At 39.5% G+C, this 13,574-nt stretch overlaps 1 protein-coding gene across 6 annotated transcripts in view; it reads left to right on the forward strand.

Moving 5' to 3' along the window:
- sh3pxd2aa (SH3 and PX domains 2Aa) overlaps positions 1–13,574 on the forward strand; it is a 232,777-nt gene that overhangs the window by 204,828 nt on the left and 14,375 nt on the right. For all 6 annotated transcript variants that reach the window (XM_061907796.1, XM_061907806.1, XM_061907815.1 and 3 more), the window contains 2 exons: positions 3,486–3,603; positions 9,629–10,032. In XM_061907796.1, the coding sequence (XP_061763780.1) occupies positions 3,486–3,603; positions 9,629–10,032 (522 nt within the window). The remainder of the gene's footprint in view (positions 1–3,485; positions 3,604–9,628; positions 10,033–13,574) is intronic.

Raw genomic sequence — 13,574 nt, forward strand, 5'->3', positions numbered from 1 at the left:
CTTTAAGATCTAAAAAAAACTATTTAGGGATATCCGGCGGGCCAGATTGAAAAGCTCAACGGCCTTGATTTGCCCAGGTCTGCATTAGAGCCAGATAAATGCAAGAGGGAATGGGAAAAGGCATGGAACAACTGTGTTACAGTTGTTGTCCTCTCACAAATCACTGAAGTGTTACAGCTGGAGGGAGTCCTAAAACCCAGGGGAGCTGGATATTTTGGAAACAAAATGTTTCTCAAGCATTTTTCCACAGCTTGGAAAAATCAAACATTACAATGTGCAGCCGGCTAAGGCAACCGTAGAAATGCGAGTAACGTTATTCTGATCCCATCGGCTTGTTTCTTACCCTCCTTGTTCCTCTGTGAATGGCGGCACCACTGCTCCGTCCTGATAATGCATTGCCCTCGGAGATAAGAAAAGGCTGAATGAGCTTTCCTAGCTCCATGCAGGCATTTCAGGTACATTGGGATTTAGTAGTGCTAGCAAAGAAGAGAAGGGAAGACACAACACGTTGGATTTATGTGCGTGAAGCAAAGACTTAGTGGAAGAAAGCAGTCGTTCTCCGAGGCCCACGGACAGTATCCTGGCGCAAATCTAGTTTTATTCTAAACCAGGGGTGTCAAACTCATTTCAGATCGGGGGCCTCGTGGAGAAAAATCTACTCCAAAGTCGGACTGGTAAAATCATGACACGATAACTTAAAAATATAGATAACTTCAGATTGTTTTCCTTGTTTAAAAATAGAGCAACCACATTCTGAAAATATACAAATCATAATGTTGTTGTTTTCTTGCTGTTAATAGTATTCTATCTTTATGTGTAGTTATTTATGTTTTGAATAAATAAATGATAAATGGGTTATACTTGTATAGCGCTTTTCTACCTTCAAGGTACTCAAAGCGCTTTGACACTACTTCCACATTTACTCATTCACACACTGATGGAGGGAGCTGCCATGCAAGGCGCTAACCAGCACCCATCAGGAGCAAGGGTGAAATGTCTTGCTCAGGACACAACCATTAATTTTCTGAATAAATGATGTGATAATGTTCATCAGTCAACTCATTGGTGTTCATTTTTAATCTATCAAGATAAAAAAATATATCAAAATCAAATTAGACGTAGACTTCCTTTTATTGTCATTCAAGTGCTCTGGGCCTGTTTTACAGCCAATGGAATTGGTGCTTTATAGAGAGTAAATGTGAAATTCTTCAGGACAACCTAAAATCATCAGCCCGGAGGTTGATTCTTGGGCGTAGTTGGGTGTTCCAACAGGATAATGACCCCCAAACATGGCAAAAGTGGTAAAGGAATGGTTAAATCAGGCTAGAATTAAGGTTTTACAATGGCCTTCCCAAAGTCCTGACTTAAACATGTGGACAATGCTGAAGAAACAAGTCAGAAAACCAACAAATTTAGCTAACTGCACCAATTGTGTCAAGAGGAGTGGTCAAAAATTCAACCAGAAGCTTGTGGTTGGCTACCAAAAGCGCCTTATTGCAGTGAAACTTGCCAAGGGACATGTAAGCAAATATTAACATTGCTGTATACATACTTTTGACCCAGCAGATTTGCTCACATTTTCAGTAGACCCATAATAAATTCCTAAAGGAACCAATCTTCATGAATGTTTTTGTGACCCACAAGAATATGTTCCAATCACTATACCACAAAAAAAGAAATTTTTACAAGATTTGTAGAAATTATTTGAAACTCAAGACAGCCATGACATTATGTTCTTTACAAGTGTATGTAAACTTGTGACCACGACTATATCGCATTACTGGTATTCAAACTAAAAATACTGCGATATCCGTTTTGTTTCATATCGACCAAATATTTGGAAATTACAGACCATGGTCATGTAAAAGAAATAAATAAAATGAGGCTCTTTAGTGTCTCGTGATGAGGTGGCGACCTGTCAAGGGTGTACCCCGCCTTCCGCCTGAATGCAGCTGAGATAGGCTCCAGCACCCCCAGCGGCCTCAAAAGGGACAAACGGTAGAAATTAATGGATGGAGGCTTTTTAGTGTGTTTGATAAAACAATGTACAAACCCCATTTCCATATGAGTTGGGAAATTGTGTTAGATGTAAATATAAAAAGAATACAATGATTTGCAAATCCTTTTCAACCCATATTCAGTTGAATATGCTACAAAGACAACATATTTGATGTTCAAACTGATAAAAAAAAAAAAAAAAAATTCAAATCATTAACTTTAGAATTTGCCAACAACGCTTGACAAAGAAGTTGGGAAAGGTAGCAATAAATACTGATAAAGTTGAGGAATGCTAATCAAACACTTATTTGGAACATCGCACAGGTATGCAGGCTAATTGGGAACAGGTGGGTGCCATGATTGGGTATAAAAACAACTTCCCAAAAAATGCTCAGTCACAACTGCGTGAGCAAATAGTCAAACAGTTTAACAAGAATGTTTCTAGAAGTGCAAATGCAAGAAATTTAGGGATTTCACCATCTACGGTCCACAATATCCTCAAAAGATTCTGAAAATCTGGAGAAGTCACTCCACCTAAGCGGCATGGCCGGAAACCAACATTGAATGACTGTGACGGCACTGTATCAAAAACAAACATCAATCTCTAAAAGGATATCACCACATGGGCCCAGGAACACTTCAGAAAACCACTGTCACTAAATACAGTTTGTCGCTACATCTGTAAATGCAAGTCAATGCTCTACTATGCAAAGCAAAAGCCATTTATCAACAACATCCAGAAACGGCGCCAGCTTCTCTGGGCCTGAGCAGATTTGCTCACATTTTCAGTAGACCCACAATAAATTCTCAAAAGAACCAAACTTCATTAATGTTATTTGTGACCCACACTCCAATCACTCTATCCCAAAAAAATAAGAGTTGCAGAAAGGATTGGAAACTCAAGACAGCCATGACATTATGTTCTTAACACGTGTATGTAAACTTTTAATCGTGAATGTATCAGTCAATTTGAATCATTTTATTTTCATTACTTCAAGATTTTTTCTTCCCTCGCCCACCTTATTTATTCATTATTTACAATAAAAAGTCAACAACACGCGCTGGCTAAAAGACTAATCCATCATTGTTTTGCTGCTTTTGTTCAGTAAGGTCTAGAAATCCTCGACATTCTACAAGCCGTTTGTACATTTAACTTAAAGGAGTGGGGGGTTTATTTCATTTGGCGAGGCCCTGATGGATGTCTGCGATTCAGGAGACATCTCCATATTGAGAGAGATGAATGCTTCCTGAGGGCCAAGATGCCGCTGATACATCTCAGCGAGGTCAAGAAGCGGACGTTATTACCGAGTAGACGGCGGCTGTTTATCATTGGCCAGGACAAGAGAAATGGGATTTGTATTTGAGTGTTGGTTTAGATATGCAACGTGATATTTTGCATGCAATTAAAAGATAAACCAACCCAATTCTCTGAAATAAACATTTGACTTAATGTGTTTCTCTGTTTCTTCTTCCCTAAACACCTGCAGAGGAGAAATACGTAACGGTGCAGCCGTACAGCAGCCAAGGGAAGGATGAGGTCAGCTTCGAAAAAGGGGTCACAGTGGAGGTGATCCAGAAGAATCTGGAAGGCTGGTGGTACATCAGGTGAGTGACACCCGCCTTATATGAGTCTGCAATGCGTGTGTGAAAATGTCAAAATATTATACAGCCTTGTAGATCCCACCAATTTATTTGAATTGTAAACACAGGATGTCCTCAGTCTGTTGTTAAGACTGTGATGTGAGTTGACGTTTAGTACAAGTTGGAATACCTAAATGAACACCCGAGTCATTCACACCCCAAAACCAGTGAAGTTGGCACGTTGTGTAAATGGTAAATAAAAACAGACTACAATGCTTTGCAAATACTTTTTAACCTTTATTCAATTAAATAGACTGCAAAGATGAGATATTTAATAATTTTTTTGGCACGGGGGCATTTTTACCACTGTGTTACATGGCCTTTCCTTTAACAACACTCAGTAAACGTTTGGGAACCGAGGAGACCAATTTTTGAAGATTTTCAGGTGGAATTCTTTCCCATTCTTCATTAATGTAGAGCTTAAGTTATCCAACAGTCCAGGGTCTCCGTTGTGGTATTTTAGGCTTCACCCGGTGCATATAATGTAAGAAATACGTTTGGTTGAGCTTACCCACCTCAAAGCTATTTTATTTGGTGTGTTTATAGCTAAGACATATTATCTGCCATTTTGTTTTGCAATATTATGCAAAAGCAACTTTTCTTACCTTCGAGTGCCTGCTGATCTGTATTTGGGATCTGCATAAATCCTGAAAAATTGCGCGCGTCCGTCTTTATAGTCTGTGGTGACTCCGTATTCCATAAGCTTCTTTTTCTCTATCTTCTTGTTACGGGACATTCATCCTCCGCTGTTGCCATTTCTAATATAAAGTAGTGTAAAGTTCTTACTTATATCTTTCGGTAAACTGGCCATGAAAGTGACTTCATAATAATAGTAATAATAATGGATTAAATTTATATTGCGCTTTTCTATTGTTAGATACTCAAAGCGCTCATAGCGCAGTGGGAACCCATCATTCATTCACACCTGGTGGTGGTAAGCTACATCAGTAGCCACAGTTGCCCTGGGGTAGACTGACGGAAGCGTGGCTGCCAGTTTGCGCCTACGGCCCCTCCGACCACCACCAATCATTCATTCATCCCACTGCCGGCCACGCCAGAGTGAAAGAGAGTCCAGCCCCTTTCAAAAGAAGTGGTTCCAGAACCCTTGCTGTATGTCGAAGTGAGTCCGACTACATCCAGCCGGAATTTCTCTACTTCGCGCACTAGCTCAGGCTCCTTTCCCCCCAGTGAGGTGACGTTCCACGTCCCAAGAGCGAGCTTATGTAGCCGAGGATCGGACCGCCAAGTGCCCTGCCTTCGGCTGCCGCCCAGCTCACATTGCACCCGACCTCAATGGCCCCTGCTATGGGTGGTGAGCCCATTGGAGGGGGGACCCACGTTGCCTCTTCGGGCTGTGCCCGGCCGGGCCCCATGGGTACAGGCCCGGCCACCAGGCGCTCGCCATCGTGCCTTACCTCCGGGCCTGGCTCCAGAGGGGGGCCCCGGTGACCCGCGTCCGGGCGAGGGAAATCTAGTCCTTTGTTTTTACTTTTCATTGAGGTTCACCCAAGTAACTTTAGTTATTAGAGAGTTCCAGTCGGACGGTTTTTCACGGGACACATTTCTGGCCTTGTTGTTGTTTCCAGATGAGGAGATGCTGCTCCGTTATTGATTGAAGTAAAGTCTGAATGTCATTAAAACAATTAGCGCCATCTTTTGACACTTCTTCCACTTCCATCCTTGCACGCTACACCGCTACAACAAAGATGACGGGGAGAAGACATTGTCGAAGGTGAGCCACGTAAATAAGACCGCCCACAAAACGACGCATCCGGAAGCTTCAGAAAGCGGCTTGAAGATGATCTGTAAAGCATCATCGATGCAACATTTTGACCAAACAACCACCATTATATGTTATGTAGAGCACAAGGAGGTGTTTTACATTTAGAAAAAAATGACAATAATATGACTCTTTTAATGCGCCCCATATATGAATAAAGTTAAAAAATAGACCATTATCGGCAGTGCGCCTTATAATCAGGTGCGCCCTATGGTCCGAAAAATACGGTAATGTTTATTATTAACGGTCTATTATTATTATTATCATGTTAATGTTGACCTTAAACATGTCCTCTTAAAACAGGGCACTTTATTTCACTTTCTGTTCTTGTAATGTAATCAGAGATTACATTTGACTTATATTATGTTCAAGGCTTTTTGTTTTTTCTTATCTCAAACCGCCTCTTAAGTCCGGATCCTATTATACAAAACCTACTTTTCTTACTTGTCGGCACCTGATTTTGTGTATTTGGGATCCCTGTCATTTAAAAAAAATGTTAATCAAGGCATGGTGGAGATATTTAGTTATGTTTATGGGCCAAAGTATATTGGGATATGAGTTTTGGTCCATATCACCAAGCCATTTTCAGTAGACCCATAATAAATTCATAAAAGAACCAAACTTCATGAATGTTTTTTTGTGACCAACATGTACAGTATGTGCTCCAATTACTCTATCACAAAAAAATAAGACTTGTAGAAATGATTGGAAACTCAAGATAGCCATAATATTATGCTCTTTACAAGTGAATGTAAACGTTTGACCACGACTGTATATAGAAATGGCAACTTTCTGACTTTAAGAAACACTAACATAAATCAAAAATATAAATTGTGGTAGTCAGCATTGGTTTAATTTTTAGATAAAGCAAAGTAAAAATGGAATCACTCAAATACAAGAAATGAAATATGAAATCCCTGTGTATATTGCCATTACCCTATGTTCATAAGTGTGCAGTTAAGAAGTAGTGTTCACACTTTAGAAAGTAGTTGTACCAGGTGGATTAACATGAATCATGACTCCAACACGAGAGATTTCAGAATTATCAAATTTCTTCAAGAATGTAAAACATCACACAATGTTGCAGAAGACGTTTGTTCAGTCAGCTGTGTCAAAATCCAAGTACAAACAACAAGGGAAGGTTGTATAAGGAAAGCATTTTGGTAGACCAAGAAAAACCTCAAAGCGTCAAGACGGAAAACTTAAAGCAACAAGTCTTGAAAAGCGAAAATGCGCAGCAAAAAAAAACGAAGAACAAATGGCCGGAAACCGGAGTCATCGTCTGCAATCCAACTGTAAGAAACCGCTTAGAGGACATGAGGGTTTGAACACAGAAAAGCTAAACAAAAGTCGTTATTAACGCAGAGAAAAAAAACGTTACGATGGGCTAGGGAAAAGCATTTGTGGACTATGGATGACTGTATGAAAGTCGGATTCAGTGATTAATCGCAAGGTGATAATGCCTGAGCTTTTTTAATGCTGCTCCAATGAGATTTATGAAGACGACTGCCTGAAGAAAACATTCAAATTGCTACAGTCATTATTGATGATATGGTAATGGCACTGGGGAGATAACATGTTCAATAAATGCACATGTTTACATTGACTTTTTGGCCATCGATCGAAAGGATGTTGGGGATGATGACATTTTCAAGATGATAATGCATCTTGCCGTAGAGCAAAAACAGTACAAACTTCCCTCAAAGAAGGATACAGATGGTCAATATAAGGGCCAGATAATATAATAGTCCAGAGCTCTATCCAATTGAAAATATGTGGTGTAAATTGAAGAAAATGACAAGACTCTAGGGCTTCACGGTGTCAGAGGGGTTAGTGCGTCTGCCTCACAATACGAAGTTCCTGCAGTCCTGGGTTCAAATCCAGGCTCGGGATCTTTCTGTGTGGAGTTTGCATGTTCTCCCCGTGAATGCGTGGGTTCCCTCCGGGTACTCCGGCTTCCTCCCACCTCCAAAGACATGCACCTGGGGATAGGTTAATTGGCAACACTAAATTGGCCCTAGTGTGTGAATGTGAGTGTGAATGTTGTCTGTCTATCTGTGTTGGCCCTGCGATGAGGTGGCAACTTGTCCAGGGTGTACCCCGCCTTCCGCCCGATTGCAGCTGAGATAGGCGCCAGCGCCCCCCGCGACCCCAAAAGGGAATAAGCGGTAGAAAATGGATGGATGGATGGACAAGACTCTAACCTGCAAAGCTGATCTGGCAACAGCATTCAGAGGAAGTTGGGGCAAGATAGATGAGCTGTGTTTGTCACCGGCGAGGTCCATGCCTCGAGACTGCAATACGTTATTAAGGCTAGAGGTGATGCAACAAAGTACTGCTGTTGTGTTGTAGTGTTTTTCCATCATTTCTTTCTCAGAATTAAGTGATTCAATAATATTTTTACTCTGTTTGATAGAAAATTGAAACCGTTACTACCACAATTTATTTTCTTGTCTTCTTTTAGTGTTTCTTAAAGCCAGAACGTTGCCATGTGAAATGACTATAGTTTTAGATGTTATCTGCTGTATTTATACCATGAATTGATTAACGTGGACCCTGACTTAAACAAGTTGAAAAACGTATTCGGGTGTTACCATTTAGTGGTCAATTGTACGGAATATGTACTGTACTGTGCAATCTACTAATATAAACTCTCAATCAATCAAACACATTCTACAAAATGAACAGCTGAAAGAACATCTTCCAAGACTGATGATCCCCATAATGATAGCCAGGTGGTGTAGTTTACAATAGAGAAGCTGCTGTTTAAAATGTTTGTTTTATAATGCAAAAGAGAAATAAATGTCTGTCGGTGTGGATGTGAAATGATCTTAATTTTTATTATCATGGTCTTAAAACAATCTTTTCGGACCATAGGGCACACCGGCTTATTGATGAATGGTCTATTTTTGATCTTTTTTCATATATATGTTGCACCGGATTATAGAGCGCATTAAAGGGGTCATATTATTTTTTTCTAAATGTAAAACACTTGCTTGTCGACATAACATGTAATGGTGGTTCTTTGGTAAAAATGTTGCATAGATTAGTTTCACAGATCATCTTCGAGACGCTTTCTGACAGTCTCTTCCGGATGCGCCGTTTTGTGGGCGATCTAATTTACGTGTCTCCCGTCATCTTTGCTGTAGCGGCGTAGCGTGCAAGGACGGGAGTGGAAGAAGTGTCAAAAGATGGAGATAACTGTTTTAATGACATTCAGACTTTCCGTTAATCAATAATGGAGCAGCATCTCCTCATCCGGAAAAAAACAACACCGGAAATGTGTCCCGTGAAAAACCGTCCGACCGGAACTCTAATAACTTAAGTTCCTTAGGTGCATAATGTAAACTCACTACACTGGTATGTTTTAGTGCTTTCATGGCAAGTTTACTGACAGATAATATAAGTAAGAACTTTACATTACTTTATATTAGAAATGGCAACAGCGGAGGGTGAATGTCCCATAACATACACATCGAACATCCACTGTAATAATAATAACTATAGTACGCATATCTAGTTGATACTACTAGTTACATCAATATTTTTGCTATCACAACATCTATTTTAATTTTTTGTTAATTTATATTATGTTTATAAACTCAGGATACATGTTCCTGGACATATGAGGACTTTGAATATGACCAATGTATGATCCTGTAACAACTTGGTATTGGATTGATCCCCAAATTTGTGGTATCATCCAAAACTAATGTAAATGATCAAAAAACAGAAGAAAAAGTGATTCTTACATTTTAACAGAAGTGTAGATAGAACATGTTAAAATAGAAAGTAAGCAGATTTTTACATTAAATGAATAAGTAGATTAATAATTAATTTTCTACCACTTGTCCTAAATAATTTTGACAACATAGACACAATATGTTACTGCATATGTCAGCAGATTAAATTAGGAGCCTTTCTTTGTTTACTTACTAATAAAAGGCAAGTTGTCTTGTATGTTCAGTATTTTATTTAAGGACAAACTTGCAGTAGTAAACATGTTTAATGTACCCTGAGATAAATATGTTAAAATAAAGCCAATAATTGCATTTTTTTTATGGTCCCCCTTATTTAGAAAAGTATCAAAGTCTCAAAATAATTTTGGTACTGGTACCAAAACATTGGTATTGGGACAATTTACAAAACTGGTTTGTTCAATAGTGCTTTTTTCTTACCTTCGTACTAAAGGTATCTTTCTGTACTCAGATATTTAGGGAGCGAGGGGTGGGCCCCTGCCTCCTATTTGAAGAAGCTGAAAGAAGACTTCAGTCCTCGCAAGAAGACCCTGTCTGGCCCCGTGGAGATCATTGGCAACATCATGGAGATAAGTAATCTTTTGCAAAAGAAGTCCGTCAGCGAGAAGGACATCCAGACAGACGGAGAAGGGAGCGTCACGCCGGAACGCCACATCTGCAAGAGCGAGATCAGCCTGCCTATGCCCTTTAGCTCAGAGATTAATGCTGAGACGGGAAGGAGGCTAAGCGCGGGCCGCGATACCAACAGCCCGTGTCTGGGGATAGCGGCCAGCACTGCCCGGATGGAAGCCAAATCGAGGGGCGAAGCCGGGTCGCCAGCTGTTGCCAGAGTCGCGCCACAGAGAGTTGAGATTGGTGAGTCTTTCTGGTCTTGTTGGACGGTGTTAAACGATAGTAGTTTGTTTTTGGCTTTTGACGCTATGGATAAACTGCAGGTGGTCTTGACCTTTCGGGGGGAAAATCCTTATAATTTGTGGTGTTCTCATCTGGGTTTTATGATGCCAATTCCCATACCTATCATCAGAGAGACATCAGGGAGAAATGTGTATATATAGTATGTATTTATGATAAGTGCTATGGACAGTGTAACTATATCCAAACAATATTTAAATTACTTCCATATTTTATTTTATTACATACAATTGTTTGATCAAAACAAAGTATGAAGACTACAAAATTTATATCGACGATTGACAAACCCCAAAACCAGGGAAGTTGGCACGTTGTGTAAATCGTAAATAAAAACAAAATACAATGGTTTGAAAAGCCTTTTCAAGTTAGATTCAATTGAATGGACTGGAAAGACAAGATATTTAATGTTCGCACTGGAAAACTGTTATTTTTTGCAAACATTAGCTCATTTGGAATTTGATGCCTGCAACATGTTTCAGAAAAGCCGGCACAAGTGGCAAAAAAGATTAAGAAACTTTAGGAATGCTCATCAAACACTTATTTGGAACATCCCCAGGTGAACAGGCCAATTGGGAACAGGTGGGTGCCTTGATTGGGTATAAAAACAGCTTCCATGAAATGCTCTGTCATTCACAAACAAGGACGGGGCGAGGGTCACCACTTTTGTCGCTACATCTGTAAGTGCAAGTTAGAACTCTACTATGCAAAGCCAAAGCCTCTTATCAACAACACCCAGAAACGCCGACAACTTTGCAAGGCCCAAGCTCATCTAAGATGGACTGATACTAAGTGGAAAAGTGTTTTGTGGTCTGACGAGTCCACATTTCCAATTGTTTTTGAAAACTGTGGATGTCGTGTCCTGCGGACCAAAAAGGAAAAGAACAATCTTATCGGCGCAAAGTTCAAAAGCCAGAATCTGTAATACATCTTGTCTTTGCAGATCTATTTAAAAAAAATAAAATTAAAATAAATAAAAGAAAATTGGCTTTGATTGGCTTTCATTTTTCGAGTCTGAGTCCACGTACATAAAACTCACAGCAGAGATCTCCCTGTACGGAAGGATTAAAAAATGTATGCAATGGCCACTGTGCCGCAAACCTTCAACAGGCGAGTGAGACCATAAACCACTGCGCCATGGCGTTGTCCATTTTCCACTTCCATGTATGTATCCTGAAGTTTTGTACGGACGACAACGATTGAACCCTAGCGCCATCCGTGCATCCTCCTATTGTAACCGTGACATACAGCAGATTTCATTTGCAAATTGTTACAGCAGGTTATATTTACTTGAACTGAATTACAGTCAATTGGAAGTCATGTATGTTAAGCTTCTAATAAAAAATAAAATGTACTAGCAATCAATAAATACATCATCCACACAGATTTCTACCTGCCTTTACTAGCGTATGGCTGCAGTTCTGATCTATTATTCCTTACAGACTACTTTTGTCTTTGTCCTCCGTGACTCAACCACTAATGGTGCGCCTCCTGTAAAATGATTTATTCATAAGATTTAGTTTATTCTAAATTACATATTTGAAAATGCATGACCGACGAGTGTTTCCAGTTTCAATGAAAAAATTGAATAAAAATAGTGTGACAAGAATGTATAATAAATTACTTATATTTGATCAATAAATCAAAGTTTTCAAATGGACGTTCTAACTCTGTTGGCAAAATTCAGTACAAATTAGGGCAGAGCGATATGGCCTTTGAATAATATCTCGATATTTTTAGGCCAAGTCACGATACACGATTTATATCTCGATATTTTGCCTTAGCATTGAATGAACACTTGGCACATATAATCACAGCAGTATGATGATTCTATGTGTCTACATTAAAACATTCTTCTTTATACTGCATTAATATATGCTCATTTTAAACTTTCATGCAGAGAGAGAAACCACAATTAAGTCAATTTACCAAAACTGTATTTATTAAACAGTTATTAAGCAGTAGCACAAACATTCATTTAATTTCAAAACAGAACGTGCAAGATTGTCTGAGACATTTTAAAACAAGCTATTAGCACTTTTGGTTTTGTGCATGATGTCACTAAGATAACACATCAAAACAACACTAAATTAAAGTGCACTTTTTGTACAAAACGCCACTACAATAATTTAAAACAAATAAAGTGCACTTTTGTGCATGATGTCACACAAGATATTTCAATAAGTGTCAAATAAAATGAGCTGCATAATAGGAAATCAAATAGTGTATGTCCTTCGCTATGTGGTAGGTTCCTGCGGACGTTATTAACTTATTTTGTTGAGTAATTTTTCATATGATGTTCATCTCGAAATGGTTGCTTCGGCATTTTGTGGGTGTGGTACCGTACGGAAATGTTGACATGTAGAGTTTCAAGCACTCTTCATTCTCTAGCGGGTGACTTTTAAAATGATGCTACACATTAGCAGTAGGTGCTACTTTTTTTAACACCGCGTTTGCCGCATATTTGTTCGACATCCTCCCGCTTGAAGCCAAACCACCGCCCAACGATGGACCCTGAGCTGATTTTTTTATGAATTAACTCCTTCCTTCATTTGTTACCAGATTCGCACCTTCTTTCTCTCATATTACTACTCGCACCGCTCCGCTAGAGTCACAGCTAACGTTACCCATGCTGCTACCTCTCTGCTCCGTGAGGTATGAGGCGACAGTATGTGACGTATGTAAGAAGCTGCGCTTCTTTTATCTCTGTGAGAAGGAGAGACAAGAAAGACTGAGAAGAGCCTGTAGTGTAATGCCCGCAGCTAAAAGTAACTGCGTGAGAACGTATACTCGGAATATCACGATATTGTCATTTTCTATATCGCACTGATACAAACCCGCGATATCTCGAGTATATTCAATATATCGCCCAGCATAAATTAATAAACCTTCCGCCCGAATGCAGCTGAGATAGGCTACAGCACCCCCCGCGATCCCAAAAAAGGGACAAGCGGTAGAAAATGGATGGATGGAAACCAAATTCTTCTCTAGTCTAAAGGCATCTTCCGCTCAGTTTTTTTCAATGTGCATTGAATGTGCGGATCTGTACACTTTCAAATATGTATTGCAACATAATTATTTTATCGCAATAAAATCCATGTCAATCTACAGCAGAAAAATCTAATTTACAAGAGCTTGAGTTTTGTCAGACTATACACTAGGGCTGTGTGATATATTGATATACTTTATATATCGCAGGTTTGTCTCTGTGCGATATAGAAAAAACCTATATTGGGATATTCAAGTATACGTTTTCACTCGATCAAAAAAAAACGCAGTTGATTTTAGCTGCGGGGATTACACTACAGGCTCTTCCCACTCTTTCTTGTCTCTCCTTCTCACAGACAGCAAGCGCACCTTCTTACATACTTCACAAACGTATACGCCCTCGCGGAGCAGAGAGGTAGCAGAATGGGTAACATTATCTGTGGTGCGAGTGGTAAAAAGTGTGAATCTAGTAACAAATGAAGGAATAATTAATTCCCAAG

This window comes from Nerophis ophidion, linkage group LG01 (genome assembly GCF_033978795.1).
Source record: "Nerophis ophidion isolate RoL-2023_Sa linkage group LG01, RoL_Noph_v1.0, whole genome shotgun sequence".
In the NCBI taxonomy this organism is placed as follows: domain Eukaryota; kingdom Metazoa; phylum Chordata; class Actinopteri; order Syngnathiformes; family Syngnathidae; genus Nerophis; species Nerophis ophidion.